The following is a 27963-nucleotide window of genomic DNA, read 5'->3' as shown; positions in this document are numbered from 1 at the left end:
CACACAACTATGTACTTACAAGACACGCTGTTTAAACTGCACCGACATCGCATTTTAACAAATAGGATGAACTTACCGTGAAATATTTTAGTCTATTTAAATATTTTAAATATCTCCAATCTGCCCAACTTTCAATAATGGTGACAGTTCAGAAAATAGTTCCGTTTTCTTGAGAAGGAACTAACTACAGGAACATCAGTGGGCGTAAGTAGAGCACATGTCAATCATTTTCGTATGAAGCCAATTACACATTTCTTATTCTAGTCATTTTTTGTTAAGACAATCATCAGCCAAAGTTAGCTGTCCATCATTTTACTGCAGCCAATGGCTTCACAGTCCCGCCTACACGGACTTCTTTTGCGGCTAGGCTGAGCGTAAATCTCCACTATGTCGGCACGTTGAAACATTTCGGAACTTAACAAACCATTTTGTTTGTAGATCTAACTTACGAATGATTGTAATTTAGATAATCAGCTTCACAATAAGCCTGTAAGTGTGTGGACTTTCATACCATGTTGTGCATATGACAAATAAAGAATCTTCTTAATGGCTGAATGCTGGGCGTGTGTGTGTGTGTGTGTGTGTGTGTGTGTGTGTGTGTGTGTGTGTGTGTGTGTGTGTGTGTGTGTGTGTGTGCTTATTTCAAGTATTGTGGAAAAGTTATTTATTAGTTTACCTGTATTTGGTACATCAGAAAACTACATGGCGTACTTAATAATAATAATAATAATAATAATAATAATAATAATAACAATAATAACACAATTAAATTCATGTGAAACATAACTACCAGTTTGAGGTTTTACATTTGGTGTGGATTTTTTCAGAGAATCAAACTTCTTATTAAATCACATTAGATACAATCACAATAGATAACTCCATATAACATTAACACATAATATTCTAAATTGTAAGACAAATTTAGGAGTCCTAAATAAGAAGATTATTTTGTATAATAAACACCGAATACAGAATACATAGAACACACAGAATACATAGAACACAGAACACAAAGAAGACACAACACATAGAACACATAAAACACAGAGAATACAGAACATAGAACACACAGAACACACAGAACACATAGAACACAGAACACACAGAGCACACAGAACACATAGAACACAGAACACAGATCACACAGAACATAGAACACAGAACACACAGAGCACAGAACATAGAACACAGTACACATAGAACACAGAACACACAGAGCACACAGAACATAGAACACAGAACATAGAACACGTAGAACACATAGAACACATAGAACACAGAACACAGTCTAAGAGTAAAAGAATAGCAGTAAATGTGTATTAGCATTGCTGGTTACATAACAGTTGATCATTTACATTTTATATTAAATAAATGCCATGCAGAGGAGATAAAGATGCAAGACAGTAAGAATAAATAACAGCTGGATCACTGTTAGAAGAAGGAACCAAACACAGGTTCCTCATCATATGAAAACTGTAATCAACTATTAAGTGAGCTATCTATGAGTAAGCTATCTAGGTGTCCTTTATAGCAGTCCACAGCCAGATTCCATTGAGAACTTCTAGCCTCACTACAGAGTGTAATTAATGACTAGTGGGATGTCATACATTTGCATATGACATATTTATTAATTATTCGATATTACCTTTTAGCGCACAGATCTCTATATAACAATAGAAAAGAGAAGATAAAAATGGATATAACAAACTTATTCTCAGCTTATTCCTTTCATAAACCTAAAATTCCCCACCAAACAAAATCCCACATAATCATACTAATTACACCAGAACACAAAAATAAAATACATGGCAGGCCTGATTCAAACACAATGGCCACTTCACTCTAATGAGCACAAAAAATGACAAAAAGTTTCCCTCCCATGGTCAGTCCTTTTGGTACAAACGTGAATCTCTCCTCAATCTGAGATGGTGTAGTATCTGTAACATGCTATCCCTTGACGGGCTAGTAACACTCACTCTAAGCCCCTCAGAGACCCAGGACGTTATCCATTTTAAATGCCATATGACACTCACTCACCCACTATCTCTCTCTCTTTCTCTCTCTCTCTCTCTCTCTGGATGGATGATATAGTAAATGATAAAGTAACAGTCTTGACAACTGCAGTATAAGCAGGTTATCTTCTTCCATTTAGGATGTTATAACTCGTAGCCTACTAGTCTAATACGCTACTTTGGTACACTAAGTGAAAAGAAAATAAAGCTTCACTTAGTGTCATGATTGGCCACCCTCCTGGCGTCCCCATTTTCATGGTTTCCCTGTCATCTCTTTGTTTTCCTTTACTTCCTTGTTATTATTCCATTCCTTCGTTTCGTTTTCTCCACCCCTCATGATTTACACCTGTGTCTTGTTTAGCGTCCATTGGATCATGTATTTAAGCCCTGTGTTTTGTTTCCCACATTGTCGGTTATTTTGGTTCATCTAGTTGGTTGTAAGTTTGGTGAACCATGTCTGTCTGGTGTGTCCTTCGATTCGTTCAGTATGTGAGATTCTTGTTGTTTTGTGCCCTAACCTTCATTATCTTTATTATTCTGGTTTAACTATGTTTATTTATGTTTGTTTGTTAATAAACCCCCTCTGCACTTGCATCCATCCCCTCGCCTCACTTCATGCTTTAACGTTATGCTTAGACACTTCTCACAACACACCCATAAGCCAGTTAGACACAAAAGAGTATTATGCATTCTTGATCTGAAAAGAATTATGATTCTTGATCTGAAAACACAAATCACCACTGTACTCTAGTACATTTAGTAATAAGTGGCAACTTGGCAGAGGTGGGGCCACAGTGGTTGGACGAGCAGCCTTCCGATTACAAATACAAGTCAAGTACCTTAACCACTGAGCTACCACTGCCACAGATCTCCAGGAGCAGGGGGTGGGACTAAACTGCTGGGAGACAGATCTCCAGGAGCAGGGGGTGGGGCTAAACTGCTGGGAGACAGATCTCCAGGAGCAGGGGGTGGGGCTAAACTGCTGGGAGACAGATCTCCAGGAGCAGGGGGTGGGGCTAAACTGCTGGGAGACAGATCTCCAGGAGCAGGGGGTGGGGCTAAACTGCTGGGAGACAGATTTCCAGGAGCAGGGTTGATGTGCACTGGTCTACACAGGTTCATTTCAGAATCTTTGTCCTGCTCCTCTGTTCAGTCCCTGTGTGTCCCTCACTCAGTGCTGACCTGCTGTCTGTCCCTCCCTCTCTGTTTCTTGCTCTGTGGCTGTTGAGCTTTGGCCTTTTTAACAGGAGGCGGAGTCTGTGTTTCCTCTTCTCCTCTTTTCTTTTCCTCCTCCTTCTTCCCCCCTTCCACCCCTCTCCTTGCAGTTGCTGGGGCGACTGTAGTGTCTTTTCCCTCCAGTATGGTGGGCTTCTTGTTTTTTTTGCGTTTCTTGCTCTGGGGAAGGAACCCTTTCTTCTTTGGCTTTGGAGCCTCCTGTTCCATCTGCTCTGCTGCTTTCTTCACATTCTCCACTCGGGGCTTCCTGAGGAGACCACGAGACAAAAATCTGACACAACAAACCTGAGGAGACCACGAGATAAAGATCAGACGCAGCAAACCAGAGTAGACAAGAAGACAAAGCTCATTTACATATATTGCATTTAGCAGACGCTCTTATCCAGATGACTTATAAAATGCTTTGTCATTTACTCATAAAATACATCCCAGCCAGTAGAGTAGGTTAGAATCCAATATACAAATAAGCTAGTATACTGTAGAAATACAGGGATCACTGCTGATGCCTAGAAGTACAAGATACATAAGTTGTATCTAAGTGTAAATGTAATAAACAACAAGTACTAGTTTCTTAGATAACATCAGTGTTATAAACAATACCCTACAATAAGTATTAGTTTAGTTAGTCAATATAGGAGCAAGGTCAGTGGTCATTTAAATAAATAAAAAACGAATAGATGGGTCTTCAGTCTGCGTTTGAAGACTGCAAGGGACTCTGCTGTCCGGACAGCAAGTGGAAGTTTATTCCACCATCTGGGAGCCAGAGAATACTCTTGATGCTTGTCTTCCATGAGACTTGAAGCATGGTATTTCAAGCTTTGACCACTGACTTCATGTATGGAGGGGCTGGACCATTTTTTATGTAGGCAAGCATCAAGGTTTTAAATCTGATGCATGCATTTACTGGAAGCCAACGAAGGGAGCACAGCAGCGGAGTAACGTGTGAACTTCAGAAGATTGAAAACCAGTCGTGCTGCTGCATTCTGGACCAGTCGTAGAGGTCTGATGGCTCTTAGAGGAATACCAGCAAGTAGCGAGTTGCAGTAGTGGAGCTTTGAGATCACAAGAGACTGCACAAGTACCTGGGCAGCTTTCTGCAAGAAAAAGGGCTGAATCCTTCATATGTTACAAAGGAGAAATCTGCAAGACCGGGTTAGATTTGAAACATGAGAACGACAACAGGTTGTCCAAAGTTACACCCAGGCTATAGGCAGCTTCGGCTGGTGATACCAGGGAGTTCTCAAAGGAAACTGTGATGTCATGGTAAGGGTTGGGAGTACCTGGGATGTATAGAAGCTCTGTTTTACTGGGGTTGAGCTTCAAGTGGTGGGCTGTCATTCATGATGCAATGTCAGTCAAGCATGCTGAGATACGTCTGGAGACCTGAGTGTCAGAGGGTGGAAAAGAAAGATGTAATTGAGTGCCATCAGCTTAGCAGTAATAGGAGGAACCATGAGAGATTTGACTTTTCCAAAAAAATGAATATACAAAGAGAAGAGAAGGGGGCCCAATACTGTGGAACCCTGTGGAACACCTGTGGTGAGTCTACATGGTTTGGATGTGGATCCTCTCCATGTCACCTGATAGGACCGTCCCTCCAGATAGGACTGAAACCATTTCCATACAGAGCCAGTCACACCAAGCCTGGAGAGAACAGAGAGGAGAATGTTGTGGTTTACTGTGGCAAAGGTTGCTGAAAGGTCTAGAAGAATCAAAACAGATGACAGCTTGGCAACTTTAGCAGCATGAAGTTTCTCCATAACTGCTAAGAGGACTGTTTCTGTAGAATGTGCTGGTTTGTAGCCAGACTGATTGGGCTCATGCAACTGGTTCTGGGTGAGGAAAAGAGACAATTGATTATAAACTTCTTGTTCAAAGGCTTTTGAAAGGAAAGAGAGAAGTGATACTGGTCTGTAATTGGTAGCATTGGAGCCATCGAGTGTGGCCTTCTTGAGGATTGGTACCACCCTGGTGGTTTTGAATACAGTTGGCACATGTGCAGAAGATAAGGAGTTTTTGATGATGACAGAGATGAAAGGAAGCAGATTGTCTGGAACAGAGTGGAAGGAATTCGATCTAGCAGACATGTAGTTGGATTGCTGGAAGTCAGGAGTTGAAGAATTACATCTGAGGAGAGGAGAAAAAGAAGTCAGAGAGTTGGATGTTGGGGAATGCACACTGGTTGGAAGAGTGGGAACAGAGGAAGAGCAGTGGTGGATTGCTGCAACCTTCTCCTCAAAGAAGGTGCTGAAATCCTCCTGAGTAAGAGATGAGGAAGGAGGGGGAGGGGGAAGATTAAGGAGAGAAGAAAAAATAGTGACAAGCTTGTATGGATCACATGCTGATGATTCAAATTTTTCTCTGAATTTGCAGATGTTACTTCCAGTGAGAACTTGAAAAGGAGAGACTGGTATGAGCTGAGGTCTGAATCTAGGTGAGGTTTCCTCCACTGCCCTCCTTAGTTCTCTTATGTGGCAGCAGAATGTAAGCCAGGGAGCACATGGGGAAGACTTTGCAGGTCTAGAGGAGAGAGGGCACAGAAGATTCATTGATGAGGAGAATGTAGAAATGAAAGTATTTGTAACTGTATCCTGTCACGGTTAGTCCCTCCCAGCTTCCATGTTCCATGTTTTCTCTGTCTTGTGTATTTTAGTTCCATGCCGTAGTTTCATTTTCTCCACCTTTCGTTTGATTGCTCACTCCTGTCCCTTTGTTAAGTTCATGTATTTAAACCATGTCTGATTCCCTGTGTTTTTGCTATTCATTGCAAGCATTTGTGTGGAATATATTGAATGTTTGAATGTATTGGATGTATGTAAGCCCGTCTTTGTTTCTAAGCCTCTCTGTCTGTTAGCCTGTTTGATTCTAGCTGTTTTGTTTTTCCTTAGCCTCCGTATGTTACTTTTTAGTTTCTGTTATAGCCTGCTTTCCCTGTTTGCCTTTGTGTGTTTTTGGTTTTTCATTACTTCCCTTCGTTTATCCTAGCCCTTGGTTTATTTATCATGTATTCTCTGACTCTCCGTATTGGTAATATGACCCTGGACTACCCTAATGACCACGACTTTGGATTTGCCCCTAATAAATCTCGCTCTTCTCTGCGCGTGTCCGCCTCCTTATTAATGGGGCTGGGGATGTGAATAAAAGAACACAGCTTTTTGAGTTAATCAAATTTAAAGGAATTCACGTAGAAACTCAGAGTGATAGACAGAATGAAGCAAACTGGCTGAGAGAGTGAGAAGGTAAAGCTTTTCTTAGTCACAACAGAACCATGTCTGGGGGCGTGGCTATGTCACATCTGGGGCCATGGCTCTGCCCCTTCCCAACAGCTGGGTTCCACAATTTGTAGTGGAGGATACTGAGGCTCTTAAAGTAGTTGACCTGCTTGAGATAAAGGCACAGGGGGCCCTGGTCTTTTCTCATTTTCAGAATGTGACACAGATGGTCTCTCCAAGTTTTTCTTTGGTTTGGAGCATAAAAATGGTCAGAGGAGATGGATATGTGCCTTGAAGTCTGGTACTGTACTCTCAGATCCTGTGGAGATTCATAGAAGAGCAGCACAGTTTTACACTAGGCTATATATCAGTGAATATAAATCACACCAAGAGTCAGAAAATATTTTCTTAGATGGTTCTCCTCAGGTAGAAGAAGAGGCTGTATTGGGTCTCGAGGGGCCACTGTCCCTGGTGGAGTTGCAGGATGTCCTTCAAAGCATGGAAGCTGGTATTGATGGTATTGATGGACTGCCAGTGGAGTTTTACAAATCCTTCTGGTGTGTGGTTGGAGAGGATGTGCTGGAGGTTATGAACGACAGTCTCACAAAAGGGAGCACTCTTTATTTGTGGGTATAATTGCACACAGAAGAAGAAAGCACAATGTCAACTTCTGAATTTCATTTTATGGCAATCTAAGATGGCAGTGTGGATCAGTAGGAAGTGTTTAATTGAGGGTCAGAGAGACAGTAGTATTATAAATGTGTTTAAAAGATTGGTGAAGAGTCGTATAGTGTTAGATTTTAAGTTTTATTCTGCTATGAATGATATGACTACTTTTGGAAATATTTGGGGTTACAATGATGTTTTGTGCTCTGTGACAGATGAGGAAGTGGGTTTTGGTGTTTCTTTAATTTAAATGTTCTTTTTCCTTTTTGAAATTGTATGCTGTGTTTGAATGTGTATGAATATCATAATTGATTATTAAACTTTATTGAGAAATCTCAGAATGTCTCTCTGTCCTTCTCCGTCTGGGTCCCTGTAGGGCTCTCTCTCTCTCTCTCTCTCTCTCTCTCTCTCTCTCTCTCTCTCTCTCTCCCTCTCTCTCTCTCTCTCTCTCTCTCTCTCTCCCACTTCTCCATCTGGAGTCCAGGTCTCGGAGAGGGAGAGAGAGAGAGAGAGAGAGAGAGAGAGGGAGGCGACCCAGACTCCAGATTGAGGGAGAGACAGTGGAACAGAGAGAGGGATGGGTGCACAGGCACCCAGACTCTGCATGGAAAGAGAAAGATGGAGAGAGAGAGAGAGATGGAGGGCCGCATGGCGACCCAGACTCCAGATGGAGTGAGAGAGAGAAATAGAGAGAGTAAGTAAGAAAATGTAAGTTCAAGAAAAAAAATGCAGCAATCATAAATTCTCCAACCCCAATCAACTTCAAAACACTCAACTGAATTTCCCTTAGAAACCTATATAAGGAAAAACAGGAAATTATTTTCCCTCCAAAACAACATGGAAGCTTCTCCACAAAAAAAATTCACAGGTAAGTTATTTTTCTCTTAACCTGTTTTACTTACTTCATTAAAATATACAAACGTTCCTGGCCAGATTATACTTAAACTCTAGTAATATATTATAAGAACAATATTTCTCTTCCTCTGCAGGTCCTCACTAAATAACACTATTTCCATGTTAACCATCACTTAATAAATCACATCATCAATAAAGTTTTACCAAACAATTCCTGTGTGTTCATTTACATGCACACATATATACACACACAGCACATGTGTATCTCCAGCACAGTCCATATGTACACACTGTGGTGGAGGGTAACTGTCACAAGACTTTACACTCATACTGTGTACATCTGTATCTCTGTCACTCCAACACTCAGAAAACAGAATGAGAAACCTTTCAGTTTCCAAAGATTTCCACCTGATTGGAAAGATTTCTGTAGATTTGTACAGAGTTTAACACAGTGAGGTTATGATTCCACAGCATGTGTAACTTGTAGAACAGTATTTATGTCATATGTACAGAAATCAACTGCAGCTCAGTCCTTTATTGGAGCATCATTTATTGTGTGTGGTGTGCGTATGTGTGTGTGTGTGTGGTGTCCTTTGTTGGAGCATCAGAGTGCTGGTTTACAGATTGTCATTTATACTGTGTGTGAGTGTCAGTGAGAGAGAGAGAGAGAGAGAGAGAGAGAGAGAGAGAGACAGGTGTATTGTGTGTCGGAATGAAGAAAGAGTGTGTGAGAGGTTGTGTGTGTGAAAGAAGTGTGTATGTGAAAGAGAGGTGTACAGTGCATGTTTGTGTGTGTGTTTGTGAGAGAGAAAGAGAGAGGTGGATTGTGTGTGTTCGTGTGAGTGTTGTGTGCGTGAGACAAAGTGAGAGTGTGTGACAGAGAGAGATGTGTAGCGTGTATGTGTGAGAAAGAGAAATGTAGTGTGTGTAAGAGTATTTGTGTGAGAGAAAGCGAAAGGTGTAGAGTGTGTCAATGTGTGTGTGTGTGTGTGTGTGTGTATGAAAGTGTAGCGGTTAAACATTTTAATAAATTGTCAGTAAAAGTTGATAAGGTTAATTGGGGCACGACCCTGATTAACAGGGACATTTTTTAATGAATTTTAAATAATTTATTAGTGATTAATAATTCAGTCTCGAATCATGAGAGTCACCAATCTGATATGTCATTATTGCGGGCGTCTACCAAACATTATAATATCACTCTGGGCTCGCACACGTTATAATCAAAGTATGTTTATTGAATAAGCAGAGATAAGAAAAACAATCATTGACTAGGATTCTATTAATGAGTCTAGTTCACTAGACTCACTATAACTATCATAACCATGTGAAAATGATCACTGATGATTTGTGGTGAATAAAAGTAGCTAACTAGGCTAATAACGAAAAAAGAAAAGTGAAACTGTGTTAAGCAACCTGTGGGAATGCCCAACCAGCAATCTACTACTATCTAATCAACCAAACAAGACCAACGAATTAAACTTATTAATCAAACAAGAGTCGTGGTGAGAGAACACGAGTGAAGTGTAATAGATGTGTCAGGGGGAAAAGGGGAAACCATTGAAGCAGCTGAAGGGGGAACTAATTCTAGGAGTGAGGAGGTTGTATCACAGGTGAGAGGAAAGAGTTAACTAATCTAATCTGATGTATAAACAAAAAAGTTACTAAAGTTACAACCGGTAACATAAAAAGGGAAATGCCTGTTCTCACGACTCACTGGCGCTCAACCACGTAAAACCGTCTTGGTGGCACAGAGAGAGAGAACCAGCTTTCCATTCCCATATACACTGCACACATTGAACATCTACCTGCGTTGGTGTGTCCATTTAATTTTTTCTGTGTGCTTCCTCAAATATTTTAACTGTTTGTGTACATCTGTAACAGTGAGTGGTAAGGAGGCAGACGTATGTGCGGAGAAGAGCGAGCTTTATTAAGGGCAAATCCAGAGTCGTAGTCGTTAGGATAGTCCAGGGTCATAGAGCCAACACAGAGATTTACATGGATACATTATAAACCAAAACACATGAAGGCAAACAAGGGAAGCAAGCAGTAACAGAGGCTTGGAAACACGAAGGCTAAGACAAACAGTCAGACTAGGATACACAGAGTACAAACTTACAGATACAGATATGGGCTTTCAAAAATATCCAAACATTCAAACATCCAATACAACCACATTTAATAAACAGCCAAGACACAGAGAGTAAGACAGGGTTTAAATCAGGAACTTAACAAGACTAGAAACAAGGAACAGGTGTGGAAAACAGATGAGGGGCAGAGAAAATGAAACCAAGAAATGGAACAACTAGGAAGTAAAAGAAAACAGACACGATTGGGAAACCACGGAGACAGTGACGCCAGGAGGGTGGACATACGTGACAACATCCAAAAGCCAACATGAAACACACTGCTGATATGATCTACAGAGTCATACACAAGTTTCAGACTCTCTCTCCTGGCACCCCAAACTTCATAATGGGAGATTTTAATCATTGTAATATGAGAGAGACTCTCAAAGATGTCCAGCAGTACATTACCTGCCCTACAAGAGGAAATAAAATCCTGGACCATGGTCATGCATCTATAAAAATGCCAATAGAGCATCCAGGAACCCTCACTGGCTGTATGTGACCACCACACTGTTTATCTGGTCCCAGTATATAGACCATAGACCAGTATATAGATGCTGTTACTGGGAGGTGGAGTGGAGTGAAGATGCTGCTATAGCAGTGACATATAAAGGAATCAGCAGGAAAGGAGTCACAGATGACTGTGTGTTTGGATTCAATGTAAAGTCCTAGAGTCTGTACTGCTATGACAACAGTTACACTGTCTGGCACAATAAGAAGAGAACTGACATCTCTGCTCCCACCTCCAGCTCCAACAGAGTAGGAGTGTATCTGGACTGGCCTGCCAGCACTCTGTCCTTCTACAGTGTCTCCTCTCACACACTCACACACTTACACACATTCCACCCCACATTCACTGAGTCCCTCTATGCAGGGTTTAGATTTTGGTGGTCTCATTCCTCAGTGTGTGTGAGAGAGCTAGGATAGCCTCCTGTGTCCTGGAGCAACACCAGAGTCTGCAGGGAAACACACACTCCTCTACACACACAACTGGTGAACATCATAATACACACATCCTTGCTGAGTATAAAACACATACCCACACACACACACGTTACATCTCTCGCAGTATACACTACCTCACGAACACACACACACACACACACACACACACACACACACACACACACACACACACACACACACAATGCAATCATAACCTCACTGTGTTAAACTTGCTGTACAAATCTACACATTAAACATGGAACTCTTTGGAAACTGTGAAAGGTTTTTCATTTTGTTTTCTGTGTGCTAGACTGATACAGGTGCAGATGTACACAGTATGAGTGTAATGCCTAAAGGATTTTTACAATAAAATACTGGCAACACTCAAAATCTCATACCATAACACCAAAACAGCACACACTGCTGAAACTGGTACCTCCACAGATAAATAAACCAAAAACAACTATCCAACAGCTGAATAACCCCTCAGCCTCAAATTCGCCACAGCCAATTAGCCATCACCACAAATTACCCCACAGTCCCTCATTAACAACCAAATCAGCCAAATTGCCCTCAACAAATTCCCCCACAGCTTAAAAACCCCTCAACAACAGTTACACCATTACACTAATAGCCCTCAATCACAACTACCCCAACAGGTAAATACCCACTCATCCTCAACCACCCCACAGCCATAGCAACACACTAGCAACAACTTGACACTCCATCGTAACCACCTAGCAAGACCATAGCAACCAATTGGGAACCCATAGCAGTGACCTGAGATACCACAGCAACAACCTAGTGAGACCATATCAACCACTCTGTAATACCCTAACAACCACCTGGGATACCATAGGAAACACCTATCAAGATCTATAGCAACCACCTAGCAAGACAATAGCAACCACTTGGGACTCCACAGCAACCACATAGCAACTACCTGGGAATGGCTCAACAGTATTTCAGGATTTCATTTTATATGTAAACTGCATTTGATATTTCACAGCATCAACATTAAAAAAACACTAAACAACCCCTCATCCTCAACTACCACTCAGCCATTTAACCCTCAACCAAATTTACCCCCACAACAAAATATCCCACAACATTTACCCTAGCAACTCCATAGCAACATCTTGGCAACATCCAAAACAACCATCTAGGGACTCCATAGCAACCACCTATCAAGACCATAGAAGCAAATTGGTAACACCTTAGCAACCACATTTATTATACTAATAGATAGTCCATGATTTAGGTCATATAAAAATAATAAACTGATTTTTAAATCTACCCTACATAAATGCTGTTTAAACATGATATTTTAGCTGTTGAGACATATTGTAGTCAGCTTTTAATCTAATGTCACCAAGTTGCCCCCTTTCATTACTGTAACGTCACGGAAGGGCGTGGAGCAGGACGCACAGACTTCTCATGGCTTGTGAAACATTTAATGACACAAAACATAAAGACGATGGTGGCACTCACAAATAACATTAACAACCAGCATAGACACACTTAACACTAATGACTTTAACATTAACACAAGCTAGTCAAACAAGGTTACTAATATCACATTTGGACGCTAACAAACAAACATCAACACGCTACATCAACAATGACCAACACACTGCACACTTTGACACGGGTTTATATACATTTAGACAAGGCGAGGTGCAGGTGTGTGCAGGCGTGGCCATAAACACAGATCCTCCCGCTGCACGTGGCGGGCCAAACCACGTGACTCGCGGAGGCGAGCGTTCCATGACAGTTAGCAGTTACCCCCAGTGTTTCTATACTTGTCATTTGTCTTTTTTCTAATGTCACTGTGTGAGAGCCAAATAATTTCCCCACATTACGTCATCATTGTATAAGAGCCAAAATTCTTCACAGAAATGCTTGAGTCAAATTACTTCATTTAATTCATCTTACATTCAGACTCGCCACAGTTGCTCTGGTGGCTGAATACTGAAGGTTTTGCATTATCCCTGCACATGTACATTGAGATGGTAAAAAGTCATGACAGTTTTATGAAGTGTTTAAGATGGAAAAAAAAGGCCAAGCCACAAATGTAATTCTTGACACTGAGATGACGTGAGGTAATCTGAAACTACAGAAATATAAATGTGGACATCAGTGTACATTTACAGCATTTGGTGACTTACAGAAGTGCTTTGTAGTCTCTATCAAATACAGATGCTCAGGTGAAAATAGAGAGGTAAGTGTCAATAATACTCAGGCTAAAGTCCAGCATAGAGGGGAACTTGACTGTGGACCAAAATTTCATAATTATGTTATGCGTTATCCGTTATGAATTAATATGTTCTTAGTGTGTTTACCCTTTTATTAGCAGCAAATACCCTGAGTATACATATGCATTAGGGATCCCTTGCGTTACATGTGTTTAAACAGAATCCAATATGACATATGACCAGTTGTAAAAAGACTGCATTCTGAAGTTAACTGACTATGCATTCTGAAGTTAGGTGACTAACCAACATGTCTTGCACTGAGTACAGGTCAAGATTCATTGGTCTGTGCACAACAATGCTCATATGATAAAAGCATTTAAATTTCATATATGTATTGTTAATTTACATGTTCAAGTACACTGATATTTTCATATAATGAACAATCTCAGTAACTTCAGAACCACCCTAGTTATGCAGAAATGGAACCCCAGTTATGCAGAAACTTTCTACTCACTTTTAATGGAACTGGCAGACCTATGGACATACAAACACAAAAGAGAAATATTTAAACTTATGAAATGTCTAAAACAATACGTTTTATCTTGCAAACAATGTCTATTAACTAAATGATACTAAATGCTTGTAAACATTTTATGTGATTTCTTTCAACTCATATGACCCTGCTTTATATGAAGAGTGCATTTTGAACAGTTACTGAAAGAACGAATGAGCTGTCTGGTGCTTCCATATACACCTATAAGTTAATTTATTACATCTTGATCTACTGACTGCAGGTGTAATGGCAACCTGCAAACAAGCATGAGAACAGAAACACATTCATTTCCATCATGTCATACTAAGGTCACTCCATACAGTACATAATTAGGCCCACATGTCAATGATATGAATTATGAATTTGTATCAAATTGCACTTACACAAACCGTCAAGTGTTTCACCAGCTGTTAAACCTGCAAACAGTGTAACAAAAGACAAACAAAATAAGAAATTTGACAAAAAGTTACCTTAATAGGCTACAGTATCACTACTAACAGCTATAGCTAAATACTATAACAGTCACAGATTATTATGAAAGCTTCATCTTACTTTTAGGTGTCACGGTACGGCCCCTCCCCCCCTCAAGTCTGCGTGCGTGTGTGTGTCTGTGTGTTCGTATTGCCACGCCCTCTTGTGTTGTGCACCTGACCCTTGTTGTGTGTAGTTGTCATGAGTGTATATAAGTCTCGTTTCGTATCGTCAAAGTTGTCGGTGTTTGATCCAAGTGTTAATACGTGTATGTTTAATGTGTAAATAAAACGTATGCTTATGCTCGACGTGCCTCGTCCCCGCAACACCGACCTACCAAGGATGCCTGGGAAAGGCAAAAAGAAGAAGGGAAAGAAGGGAAGTCAATGCCCTCCCACAGCACGTGTAGCGAGGTCTCCCATGGTCCTGGGCACCCTCCTGACTCCAGGTGCAGATCCAGGTACGGAAGCAGGGGAGGTGTATGGAACCCCCGGCGGGGGACCTGGACTAGTACAACGCCTTCCAGTACTCGGAGTCGGACTCTGTGGACTCATACTGTCCAGCGGAGAGGCCTTCCCTCATCCTGGCCTCGCTCCAAGGAACTACCGGGAGGGAAGAACCTGCTGAACAATTTTGGGGGGGCCCTGTGTATGGTCTGGGATCGAACGGCGCAGAGTCCTGCAGAGAACAGCCGGATCAGGAGGACCGCTACTGGGAGATGGAGTCTGCTGGGTCCTACGATCCCTATCTGGACGATCATATGGGAGACACAGATTATGGAGAGACAGAGGAGTGCAGCGACGTCTGTCTGCAGTCGGAAAGTTGTTCCGATTGTGAGGAGGAAACTTCTATGGAGGTAGAGTACCCTCATAGGGATCTTCTCTCCCATGGCGACACCAAAAGTTCACACAGCAAGGAGCCTCCAGCACCCAAGGCACCGCCCAGGACACGCCGCCCAGGTGCGAGCTAGCGAACAGAGGCGGCTAGCAGGGAGGCACTGTTGTCAAATATGGACACTCCCCCGCTTGAGGCGAGGAGCTCTAGAGCGTATGCACCTACGCCGAAGCCTTGTACAGGCAAAAAGGCAGAGGCACCAGTACCAGAACTGGGACAGTGGCCGCTACCTAGGCTGGCGAGGGACACTTCCCACCAGGATGGTCAGTCTTTGACCCAGCCGACGACTGGGGGACTGGCTGGAGTTCCTCCCCCCTTCCCTGGGCTCTTGAATTTGTGTGGGGTCATTCATGTGCCTGTGCCTGTCATCGTGTCTGTCCCGATTACACTAAATGTACCGGTCGATTTGTTCCTCTTTGTGCCTGTTAGTGTGTGCGTCCCTGTCTGTCATCGTCTTGGTCCCTGTCTTTCCCCCGCTGCCCTGTTTGCGCTGGCCCGTGGCGGGTTGTCTGGTCCTTCAACGTCACCTTTTGGCGTTGGTCTCGGGGCCGCAGCCCGGTAGGCTGACGCGCCAGGAGTCATGCCCTTGAGGGGGGGCTCTGTCCCGGTATGGCCCCTCCTCCCTCAAGTCTGCATGCGTGTGGGTGTCCTGCTTAGCCCCCGTCTGTCACATTAGGAAATATGAAGTTTAACGCTATCTGTGAACCTATGGAAAGAGAAACACACCATTATCTTAACGCAGTGATTATAAAAGCATAATATTAACAAAGGGCTGAGGCATTGTCTCATTTACCCAGATACAAATAGGCTTTAGCTAGTTAATATTTTTGTATGCGTACTGTTATGTACCTGTCCAAGCTTCTAACTGCATTTTACAGAGTTCAGATCATCAATGGTCAGTTTCTGAACACTGCTAACCAGGCATTTGTTTAGGTTATAAACCATTTTCAACAAAGTGTTAGCACTGTCATGGCAGTGGCATGGCTGTGAAACATCAGTAACAGTAGTGTTGCCGGGGTTTCATATGTGCCAGTGTCATTGGTAGGTTAAGAAAAATAAAATACTGCTGACCTGTGATCAGAAATGGACGAGTCATAATGTACTAGATGATGGTTAACCTAAACCGTGTATGGAAACAGACAGGATATAGTCTTTAGCTGTACATCTACAAGCTGTATCTACAAGGTAGGTGTTTCTATTAAGGTGGCTGGAGAGTGTATAGATTTTTGCTGGTTGGCCAGTGTAACTTGCAAAAACAAGCAATTTTGTGGAATACTCTCTTATGATTCAGCCAGTAGCCAATTAGGTCTCATTTAAATATCTATCATATTGCTTTGCATTGGCACATGGAATAAGTAAATTATAGTTGTGTAGACATAAAATGATTGATAGCACATTCCTGAGTCAATTTGGACTTGTCCCAAAGGTACAGCTGCTGCTATACCTTGTAAGTTTATTTTGGCTAGCCCATAAAAATCTTTAGTTTCTTAATCCTTTTCCACCTGCACCTTTACAAACTTACAATTTAGGAAAAAAGAGAGAAAAAACTGACTTACCTTCATAGCTGTATGGGTAGTGGAACTAAACTGAATGTCTTCTTTGTTTTTTTCTAATATAGAGATGGCTGATTTCCAGGTCATCCGACAGGCTGATTTTGTGTAGTGCAACTTCTCTCCAGAGAGACACATGCGTGCTTTTTTCCTGGAAGCAGCCCAAGTGGTCGGGCTGAAACGGCCCCATCTTTTGGAGTTTTATGGTAGTCAACTTTAAAAAACAAATTAATAATAAAAAGACGAGGCTATTTAACATAATATTAATTGTTTTAATACATAATTAATAGACCACATCCAATTACATTCTCAAATACTGAAGATGCCATTGTATTAAAAGGCAAAATCAACATTTGCTGTGGTGCTTCCCTGACTCACAGTTTATGTAAGAAAGTGTATTGTTAGCCATATGATATTTGGAAATGATTTCATAGACAGTATTTATATAAATGTTCTTAGATACAATATATAAAATTCATTTACACTCTGCTATTGTGAGGACACCAATGGACAAGATTTAAACAGTCAATCGAGTTTAGAGTTTAAAAACAAACATTTGTGCAAGTATCATGTTTGTCATTTCAGTAATGGTTTGTTATGGTCGGTATAAGATGTGCAGATTAAGATTAAGGTTAAATTTATCTCTTATGACACTAAGGGTCATAGCATATATTTAATTAGGCTAATATTTTTACAAATAATACTTACACTGACAACCCTCCTTGAGAGTGCACACTAGTCTGCTTTCCAGTCAGGAAGGTCTTTATAGGCTGGGGAGGGAGGACAGACAGCATTGCGGCATTATACTTCCAGATCTGAAGATACTGTGACCTCATCTGTTATAAACACTCCTGTGGATGGACTGAAATACATTTTAGAGCTGCCATATTTTTCTGATCAATTGTAGCCATTGATGAAATAAGACAACCAATTCGATGACTATCATCTTTTTTTTTTTAAATGGGCCACTACAAAATGCTCCCCGTCAGAGCGAGCACAAGTAGCAACCCTCTTGGTGGACTTAACCAGCACACCTTCCACTAATTTGTATGTCTCTGCTCTCTCAGCTGTATATGTAGCCACTCACCTCACCCTCACAGGTGCTGGCCTGGAATATGGAGATGCCAGTTTGGAAAACATTCTAAGGGATCAAGAGAAACAAACCAAAATTAATGCTAAAATTGATGCCTAAACATTTTTTAAATCAGCATTAATGTACATTACTCAGGACTGTGTCAATAACATGTGTTTGAAAATGGAGCTCCTTTGACAAAAGGAGCTTCTTTGCAGTTAACCAGATAACTCTGTATCCCCAGCTAGTGAAGCTTAAGTGCTATTTAATTGTTGTTTGAAATATCAATCAGTCATTTTCAGTAGCACAGGTCATTGTACCGCAAATGTTAACTTCAGATGAAGTGGAAATGACTTCATTAACTTCATTCATTCATTCACCCACAACTGATAACCAAGATGTCTGAGAGAAAACTTGCACTGTGTCCGACACAGACAGGTTAACGAGCAGCTAGTTAGCTCGGTCTGTCGGTCTGGCCACTAACTTTGCCCATTAAATCTAACTTTTACAGTAAAGTCTGGACGTACCGAGATGGGGAATAAAAGCCATAGAAAGAAATTGAGCGCAACAAATTGAAGGGAAAATGTAAAAAAGGGAGCCTGGCTTCACTTACCAAATGCTGTAAGTCAGAAGTGTGGCAGGGTGCTGGGACAGCAACGGGAGAGCCAATAACAATTGGAGAAGCACATTGGAACAGACCAATGGTGCTCTGCGGCGTTTTGGAGAATATTGGAACAGGCCAATGAGAGGACGCAAGCTCTCTGGAACACACTGGAACAGAAAATCAGGGTCAGTGGAATGAGTCAACATGTGGAGACGGACAGACCCACAAAAGATAAAGAAAATGAAAGCTAAACATGATAGAACCAACACACTGACAGAAACACAACTGGGAACAGGTTACAAGGCAACAACATGAAATGAAGAACACAGGCGACATGAACAGCAAACATGATAGGACCTTAGTATAAATGGAGGCTTAGTACAATGAACACAAGCTGAGTGAACAATAACCAGCGACAAGACTGGAGAGACACTAGAAATATATACACGAGTTAACAAGGAATATACACACGAGTTAACAAGGAATATATACACGAATTAACAAGGAACAACTAGAAACAGGAGAAAACAGGCAGAACAACCAGACAAGGGGGAGTAACAGAAAAATCAAAACAAAGAAGCTCATGGAAAGAAAACCACGTTGTAAAGCCAAAACAGAGCATGACAGGATTGCTAAAGTGACCGAGATGACAGGGAGGGGACAACCGTGACAATGCAGAGTAATAATAATAATAATAATTACTCAGATATGCAGGAATATACAGTGCAATAATAATTACTCAAACATGCAGGAACATACAGAGTAAAAGTTACTCAGGCCTACAGGAACATATAATTATTCAGTCATATAGGAAGAGTGTTCCAAAGTAGGACACTGAAGGCACTGACGTTTATACCTAAAATGTTTGTTGAAAGACATTTACTCTACAACACAGTGCTCCAATATTCCATCATCATCATCACCATCATCATCATCAGTCTTTTCACCCTCGTTGAAGCACACTGGGATGTGACGCAGCTTACATATGTAGTACAGACCTCATCCTGTATCTCATCATTACATATGTAGTACAGACCTCATCCTGTATCTCATCATTACATATGTAGTACAGACCTCATCCTGTATCTCATCATCATTACATATGTAGTACAGACCTCATCCTGTATCTCATCATTACATATGTAGTACAGACCTCACCCTGTATCTCATCATTACATATGTAGTACAGACCTCACCCTGTATCTCATCATTACATATGTAGTACAGACCTCATCCTGTATCTCATCATTACGTATGTAGTACAGACCTCATCCTGTATCTCATCATTACGTATGTAGTACAGACCTCATCCTGTATCTCATCATTACGTATGTAGTACAGACCTCATCCTGTATCTCATCATTACGTATGTAGTACAGACCTCATCCTGTATCTCATCATCATTACGTATGTAGTACAGACCTCATCCTGTATCTCATCATTACGTATGTAGTACAGACCTCATCCTGTATCTCATCATCATTACGTATGTAGTACAGACCTCATCCTGTATCTCATCATCATTACATATGTAGTACAGACCTCATCCTGTATCTCATCATCAAGTATGTAGTACAGACCTCATCCTGTATCTCATTATATATGTAGTACAGACCTCATCCTGTATCTCATCATCATTACATATGTAGTACAGACCTCATCCTGTATCTCATCATCATTACATATGTAGTACAGACCTCATCCTGTATCTCATCATCAAGTATGTAGTACAGACCTCATCCTGTATCTCATTATATATGTAGTACAGACCTCATCCTGTATCTCATCATCATTACATATGTAGTACAGACCTCATCCTGTATCTCATCATCATTACATATGTAGTACAGACCTCATCCTGTATCTCATCATTACATATGTAGTACAGACCTCATCCTGTATCTCATCATCATTACATATGTAGTACAGACCTCATCCTGTATCTCATCATCATTACATATGTAGTACAGACCTCATCCTGTATCTCATCATCAAGTATGTAGTACAGACCTCATCCTGTATCTCATCATCAAGTATGTAGTACAGACCTCATCCTGTATCTCATTATATATGTAGTACAGACCTCATCCTGTATCTCATCATTACATATGTAGTACAGACCTCATCCTGTGTCTCATCATTACATATGTAGTACAGACCTCATCCTGTATCTCATCACTACATATGTAGTACAGACCTCATCCTGTATCTCATCACTACATATATAGTACAGACCTCATCCTGTATCTCATCATCATTACATATGTAGTACAGACCTCATCCTGTATCTCATCATTACGTATGTAGTACAGACCTCATCCTGTATCTCATTACATATGTAGTACAGACCTCATCCTGTATCTCATCATTACATATGTAGTACAGACCTCATCCTGTATCTCATCATTACATATGTAGTACAGACCTCATCCTGTATCTCATCATTACATATGTAGTACAGACCTCATCCTGTATCTCATCATCATTACATATGTAGTACAGACCTCATCCTGTATCTCATCACTACATATGTAGTACAGACCTCATCCTGTATCTCATCATTACGTATGTAGTACAGACCTCATCCTGTATCTCACCATTACATATGTAGTACAGACCTCATCCTGTATCTCATCATTACATATGTAGTACAGACCTCATCCTGTATCTCATCATTACATATGTAGTACAGACCTCATCCTGTATCTCTTCAGCAGTGCTCAGTTTCTCACCTCAGGATGATGCCTGGCTGGATATTTTCAACTCAGCGGTGATACTGACACATATAACAAATCCAGCAACAAAAACTTGTACAAGCACAAGACCCACAACCAAGATAGTACCAGGTCAGTACTATGTCAGTACCAGGTCAGTACTGTGTCACTACTATGCAGGTATTAGGTCAGAACTAGATCAGTACAGTACCAATAACAGGTCAGCACTATGCCAGATTCACAAATAGGGATTCTTTCTTTCTCTAGTCAAAGCCAAAGAAATGCCTTTTTCAAATAAATATACATGGTTTCTAAAATTACTGTATAGTTGTATAAGCAAGCACTTGAACAAGTAGTCAATGGTTAGGCTCCTGGGAGTGTGGATAGTCTCCATGGATGTTTGCAATACATTTAAAGATACTCATGACCAAGTGTACAAAGTAAACAATTACTTTCTACCCAGTAAACAATTAAAAAACAGAACAGAAGCAGATGTTAAAGTTCCATGTGATCAGCACACCTCTAACACCCTGAGGGCAGCTGGTCCACATGTCCTGTCAGACACAAAGATAACCAAGGTCCCTTTAAAATAACACCACAGGGTGTTTCTTGTTTCAGTAGTCAGTGTTTATCTAGTCATACTATTAACCCAGGCCTCAAAAACAGACATGCAGCCAGACTAGAGAACACATATGATTTGATTGGTTATTAGATTACATCCAGGTTCTGCTGATTCTAAACTTGTAGGTAGTGGGAGGAAGTTAGCTAGTGTGTTTAATTGCACAGACAGTGAGGGAGGACAAAGTCTTTATTGTATTATAATATCTCTGGTTGGGAGCAGAGCAGATGTACATGTATTTCATAATGTCTCATTATCTCATATAGTGATTTAAAATTATAATAATACTAGTATTACTAACATGGTATACAAGATTTAGAAGATTTTTGCTGGACCCAGGAACGCTGCTTGGCACAGCGTGGTAAGTAGTGATGGCAAACGCACTGGCACTTTCTTCCTAACTGTATCAAAAAAAGGTTCATTACTCGTAGCTTCATGATACAGTGCACAATAGCGGCATCTGGTGGCCAAAACTTCAAAGTGCTGTGCATCTGGTTGGCAAGGGATCTTTATTTATTTAGGTAGTTAGTTAGTTATCTATTGTGCATGTCTTCAAAATCTCATTGCTGATGTGGGTACATACATCCAGGGTTTGTCAGAATACTTTGATGGCTGAATAATGTGATGTATTCTATTACAATACATAAAACAGTAATATATTCAGAATACATTTAGAATGCACCCAGAACACATCTTACTAAGTCAGATTTAAGAGCAAAACAATTTTATATATTTTAAATTTAAGTTCTAAATTGTGAACAGCTTATCACTAAATAAAACTGATAAAATGCCATCAATTTATGACTTTATAAATTAAAGAATACATGATTATTATTATTATTATTATTATTATTATTATTATTATTATTATTATAGTGTTCTTATAAAATACTCTACCTTATTTGATGGCAAAAGTTAAAAGTGTTGAAAATTCAGAACGCTTTTTCTATTTCCGGCTCTGTGGTCACGTGATCATTGTAGAACGAATCGCACTGTATTGTGCGCTGCATCATGAAGCTTCGAGTGATGAACCTTTTTTTGATAGTTAGGAAAACATGAAACATTACGTGTTTCAGGTTCAAGTTCGACATTTAGCGGTGAGTTTAAAAGTGTTTATATGTCGTTGTACTTCTGATTACCGTCCAAATATGCGCGCTAGCTGCCAGAAGGTCTGATTTATGAACGCAACTAGCCAACTGCATAGATAATAAGTTAATATGTAATATTTAGTGCAGCTGTTTTAAAGTTTGCATGTCTGCTAAGAACTCTGATTGTTCTCGCGGACTGTTGAACGGGTTCATGTGTTCATTGAGGGACTTTAGCTCGTGCACCAGACCAGAGTCTTAACAAACATTATCGCGCTTGTGTGAGAAGCTGAGAGGAGACGCGAGTAGCTGCTTGTTGTGGCGCTTCGGCTCATCTCCATATGAGTCATGGACTTGTGAGTATCGGAACAACCAGCCCCGTGTGTCTCAGACGCTTCATTCTCCACTTCTGCACCAACGAGTTATGAACACCTGCCTTGCACCTACAGTAACTGTCTAGTTTAGTACATACTGTAACGCTTGGAGTTAGTCCTGTTTAAATTATACTCCAACCCAGATTAGCAGATCTTTGGAACTGGTAGAGACAAGCGTGTGAAGCACCTGGAGGAGATGCGGACCAGACTCACTCAGTTTAGTAGTAAACCTGCTGGTTTATTCACCACGTGACACAGGCTCGCTCCTGGAGTATTGTAGACAGCTCATACATGAGTTGTAAAAACATCCAAAGCTCATAACGCGTTACTAAAGAAGTAAATAACGATAAATGAAGATCTGGATCCAGCAACGTCCGTCACGTACAGTACAAAACCAACTCTTCCGCGTGGCCTACGTGCCCACGCCTTTTACGTAAACGTAACTTAAGGGGACAGTCCGCAAATTACTGACCGTTACAATACTCCTGTTTTATAGGTGCATTACAGACTAATTGATTCTGCATGTTGCCAGGAATATCTTATCAGCCCAAAGAAAAACTGTTTCAGGTTTATTTCCGTGCTTGTCATGTAGATTTAAGACTGGTAACAGTGCATCCACTGGCGGACAGTTTCAGGTTTTCTGGGTCATCAAGTCTTTCATGAGCTGGATCAGATGGAAAACTGTGAAGGGCGGTGGGTCCCCAGAACCAAGGTTCCGAACCTCATGTGTTAAAACCTTTCGGACAGGATTCATTTGACATGGCGAGGTGTGGTAATGTAATTATTTCCCTCGTTCCTCAGTGATTTTACTCGTCATGTCAGTCATTTTACCTACTGCAGCGTCAGCAAGAATTCTTGCACCTTTTTCCTGGTATGAACGTCCGTTTGCTGTAATCTCAGGGGTTTTTAAATCCCGGGCGAATATCCAGGGTTCACATATCAGAGTTTGGGCGCTTTTGTCTCCAATCACGGAAGTGCTTGAGGAGGCAAATGACTTCTCAGAAGTTTTAAGTAAATTCCCCTACATATATGTAACCAGCTAATATTCAAACCCAAGTTATTATTACTATAAGTGGTTTCATTAAATAACAGAATTCTGTGCAGATGTGTGAGAAATATTCTGTGGTTTCTTTCAATGAAAGCTACGCATCACGTGGATATTTCTGTGAGACAGTAATACGTAAATCCAGTAGCCACTGACGTCTGTAATTTATCCCGAGGTTTCTGATCCTGTGTGCGAGTCTGTCATACACTCTAGAGGTCTTGTGGTAAAGTTGCTTTACGTACACGACTGGAACATGAGTCCCGTCTGATTAGCACTTTAGTGTTGCCAGAAATATCAAACACAGCATGACTGCTGGGAATAAGGGAGCTGAACAGTGACACAACATACAGGCAGGCAGGACTGTGATGTTCTGGACCCTGAACTAACCCCCTCTGGTAAAAGAGGATTACTGTGCTGCTGATGTGTAGTGGGGTTTAGTCCTGTTTCTACTGTGGGATAGATGGTGCTTTAGTCCTGTTTCTAATATTGTTTAGTAGTTTAGTCCTGTTTCTTTTATGGCAGGTGGTATAATTACGTTAATGTAAATGACTGACTGACTTTTTTTCCTAGTAGTGAACACCGTGAGATTTACTCAGCTGCTCCTACCTGTAGAGTACTGACTGGGTTCTCCTGTCTCCTCTGTACAGTACTGACTGGGTTCTCCTGTCTCCTCTGTACAGTACTGACTGGGTCCTCCTGTTTCCTCTGTACAGTACTAACTGGGTTCTCCTGTCTCCTCTGTACAGTACTGACTGGGTCCTCCTGTCTCCTCTGTACAGTACTGACTGGGTTCTCTTGTCTCCTCTGTACAGTACTGACTGGGTTCTCCTGTCTCCTCTGTACAGTACTGACTGGGTTCTCCTGGCTCCTCTGTACAGTACTGACTGGGTTCTCTTTTGTCTCCTCAGACATGCTGAGCAGGTGTCACTGTGTTCTGCTGTTACAGCTGCTGACAGTCATAGCTGGTAAGTGGATAGAACAGGTTCTCTGAGGTCATCAGAATTTCATCCTTGACTTTGGTGTGTTAACCGGACTATTGTACCGGCTTGACCTTTATCTTTATTTAATCTTCTTTATATTTAATACAATTATTATTCAAATTAATTACATTTATAAATCCTGATGGTTGTTTTTAATAATTCATTTTGCGCTACACAGCATAAACAATATCATCCATTTTTTTAACATTTAAAAAGATTGTAAACATATTTATTGCATTGCTGCTATTCATGAGAACTGTACTGTATAACTCACTGTGGATGCTCAGCTCGTCGTACCTACTGTATAACTACAGTGTCTGTCTCACTCATAGACCCCATTCATAGTCAGCTGGCTAAGGTAGCATGAACACAGTGATGCTTTACTAATAATGTCGTAAGCCTTTCTTCAGAACACTGAGAAGGTTCAGGCTGCTATAGGCCCGCCCCCGTAGTGAGAAACATAAAATTAATAAATTTCATTGGTCAGATTTCCTGCTAATAGATTTGCATTTCAGAACCCTTTCTGATCACCAGATCACCAGAATGGTCATGTAGACACAGACATAGAAGGCACAGATGTCCCTGCAGCCGTACTAATGAGCAGTATCAGTCAGTTCTGCTCTTACATAGAAATGCATCTTTGAGTAACCAAGAATATTTAAGTAGCCTGAGTGAATGGTTGATATTTTTAGTTTTACTGTATTTATAGAGACAGCATGATACCAGTTGATAGACATCTGATACCGATGTCTTGCATTTGAATGTCGTCTGATATCAATACCAATCTGATATTTTTTCATTAAAAGCCACTGTGGTTCAGCTGTGTAGGGAATTATTTTTTGTGTGGGATGTATTATATATGCTGTATCATGCATGGATATGACAAATAAAATAAATAACATTCTAAATAATAAATATCAACTTGTAAACAATATTTATTGCCTTGATATGAAACATTGGGTCATTTTCCTCTATAAATAATATTATTATAGACTAATATTGGGTCTAATATTTGGTTTAATTAGTTTGATTTGTTTTTCTTTCTACTTTCAGGACTTGTTTGACAATATGATAAAGTTTTAGTTAATATATATGTAGAAATATAGAAACTTCTAAAGAGTTCCTAAACTTTCAAGCACCACTAACGTTTTAAACTCTCTTTTCTTAATGTGTCTTTCAGGCTCTTTTCCTTCAGTAAAGGTGAATCTTCATGATGCTGCTACTCTCCCCTGCACTCAGCTGTGTTCTGGTCTGGTCACATGGACTTTATATCGTAACCCACATGACATACTGGCTCAGTTTAACCAGACATCCTGCCAGTCAGAGGAGGGATTTCACATGTCCCATGATCAGTACCTGAAGGGAGATCTCTCCCTCACCATCACTGATGCTGATTACACTAAGAGGTCCTTGTACACCTGCACCTGTAGTGGTAAAGACATCTGTGATGTGAGTCTACAGATAGAGGGTAAGTGTCCTCGATGGATTACCTAGATATTGTTACTAAACCATTATTAATGTAGACAGAACTTTATTTATATGGAGTAAATAAGGTAGAACATAGAAAACTTCACAAACATCAAATATGTGGGGAAAACAGAAGGAGCTTGTATGTAATGTTTAAATGTCTGTTAGATTTACAGTTCTGAGGTTACATGGTCAAATCAGTTGTATATTACATTGAAGTTTCTAATTGTTTTTCCCCACAGCCTGGAATTCTTCAGTTCAGATTAAGCCTGGATAAGGAGAATGCTGTATAGTTTAATCTCAGAGAATGTGTATTAATATACATTGTGGGATATCAATTGATAAACTTTAAATAATATATTATCAAAATGCTGCCAGTGTGACTCCAAGGTCAAAGTTAGCCGACACCACCAGCATGACCTGAGCTGCCACAATCCGCTGCTCATCAGGAGGGCGACCTTACATAAGGTAGAGAGCAGAGCTGCGTGCCCAGCTCCAACTGCCCCCTCCCTGGTGCTGCAGTGCAACCGTGTGCCCCGGGTATGCAAGACTGAGGAAAAAACCAAGAGTCAGGACAAGTGCCAGGCTGGCCAGACTGCCTCTAATCCCCCTGGAGCCAAAGACACATCTGTTGTGAAGGTTTATTTCTCTCTGTTGTTAACAAGGTGGGACAACAGACAGGTGAGCATAGGGGACCTTGGATCAATGGGTTAAAAAAATTACTTCTGACATTTACTTCACCCTAGAATACTAGAGAATTGAGTTAATTTTCTATTAGGTTCATTTCATCAGATAATCTAGAAAATGTATTAAACGATGGCACTTCTAAGGATATTTGAGAATGGAGTCTGTAACGAAAACTGCAGCAAGAGAAACAAGAATGTACTAAAGAGATTACATATAAAACTCCTAAATTAACCTTATATTTCATAAGTAGTGAAGAAACAGTTATTTTAGGCAATAGTCCTGTTCAGATTTGTTTTATTTGTCTGTTGTGTCTCAACACCTGCACATGTGAAATGAATGGACTTCACCTGCTCTGCAGATGATGACGGTCAGTTGCCTTACAGCCTCTGTAAGCAATAGAAACCTTCAGGGCCATGTTTGCAAACTTGTTCTCCAACCTGATATTGTCTGACATCTAGCATTCCTGACACTCGTGCATATTACTTCCTGAGAAAAATCTTTAATTAAATGTAGTTTTAAATGTATGCAGAGATGTTGGTCTGTGATATTTCCATTTCAATCCTCTTGAGTGTGTCTCCGTTTCCTGTAGGATGACTAA

At 40.7% G+C, this 27963-nt stretch overlaps 3 protein-coding genes across 21 annotated transcripts in view; 1 reads left to right on the top strand and 2 right to left on the bottom strand.

Moving 5' to 3' along the window:
* LOC145657473 (NACHT, LRR and PYD domains-containing protein 12-like) overlaps positions 1 to 164 on the bottom strand; it is a 69008-nt gene extending 68844 nt beyond the window's left edge. For 6 of the 10 annotated variants that reach the window (XM_081712401.1, XM_081712367.1, XM_081712379.1 and 3 more), the window contains exon 1: positions 77 to 162. The gene's annotated coding sequence lies outside the window, so the exon portion shown is untranslated. Of the gene's footprint in view, positions 1 to 76 lie in introns of all 10 variants that reach the window. The other 4 variants (XM_081712345.1, XM_081712337.1, XM_081712363.1 and 1 more) reach the window with 4 other exon arrangements.
* A 560-nt stretch (positions 165 to 724) lies between these two features.
* On the bottom strand, positions 725 to 23659 carry LOC113569214 (uncharacterized). 10 transcript variants are annotated; one of them, XR_014123195.1, is made up of 12 exons: positions 23400 to 23659; positions 18404 to 18561; positions 17806 to 17859; positions 17427 to 17488; positions 16725 to 16932; positions 16240 to 16286; positions 15696 to 15874; positions 14187 to 14219; positions 13765 to 13784; positions 4783 to 5768; positions 4529 to 4631; positions 725 to 3495 (listed from the first exon to the last, which is right to left on the bottom strand). XR_014123195.1 is itself a non-coding variant. In XM_081712495.1 (10 exons), the coding sequence occupies exons 7-10, from the start codon at positions 15748 to 15750 to the stop codon at positions 3253 to 3255; spliced, it is 351 nt and encodes a 116-aa protein (XP_081568621.1). In that variant the 5' UTR covers positions 15751 to 15874; positions 16240 to 16286; positions 16725 to 16932; positions 17427 to 17488; positions 17806 to 17859; positions 18404 to 18561; positions 23400 to 23606; the 3' UTR covers positions 725 to 3252. The 10 variants fall into 10 exon arrangements, 3 of the variants coding, with proteins under 3 accessions (XP_081568621.1, XP_081568625.1, XP_081568636.1); XR_014123194.1 differs by having other exon boundaries at positions 14612 to 15874; positions 23400 to 23610; XR_014123201.1 differs by having other exon boundaries at positions 14612 to 15874; positions 17427 to 17479; positions 23400 to 23610.
* Positions 22722 to 27963, top strand: LOC145657483 (uncharacterized). Its single transcript, XM_081712487.1, has 4 exons — positions 22722 to 22824; positions 25140 to 25196; positions 26392 to 26679; positions 26921 to 27963. Exons 2-4 carry the CDS (start codon positions 25142 to 25144, stop codon positions 26953 to 26955), a joined length of 378 nt encoding a protein of 125 aa, XP_081568613.1. The 5' UTR covers positions 22722 to 22824; positions 25140 to 25141; the 3' UTR covers positions 26956 to 27963.

Source organism: Electrophorus electricus, chromosome 1 (genome assembly GCF_041902795.1).
Source record: "Electrophorus electricus isolate QZ-2024a chromosome 1, ASM4190279v1, whole genome shotgun sequence".
NCBI classification, from domain to species: domain Eukaryota; kingdom Metazoa; phylum Chordata; class Actinopteri; order Gymnotiformes; family Gymnotidae; genus Electrophorus; species Electrophorus electricus.
Note: the sequence above shows the minus strand (reverse complement) of the source record. Positions and strands in the feature narration are given on the sequence as shown.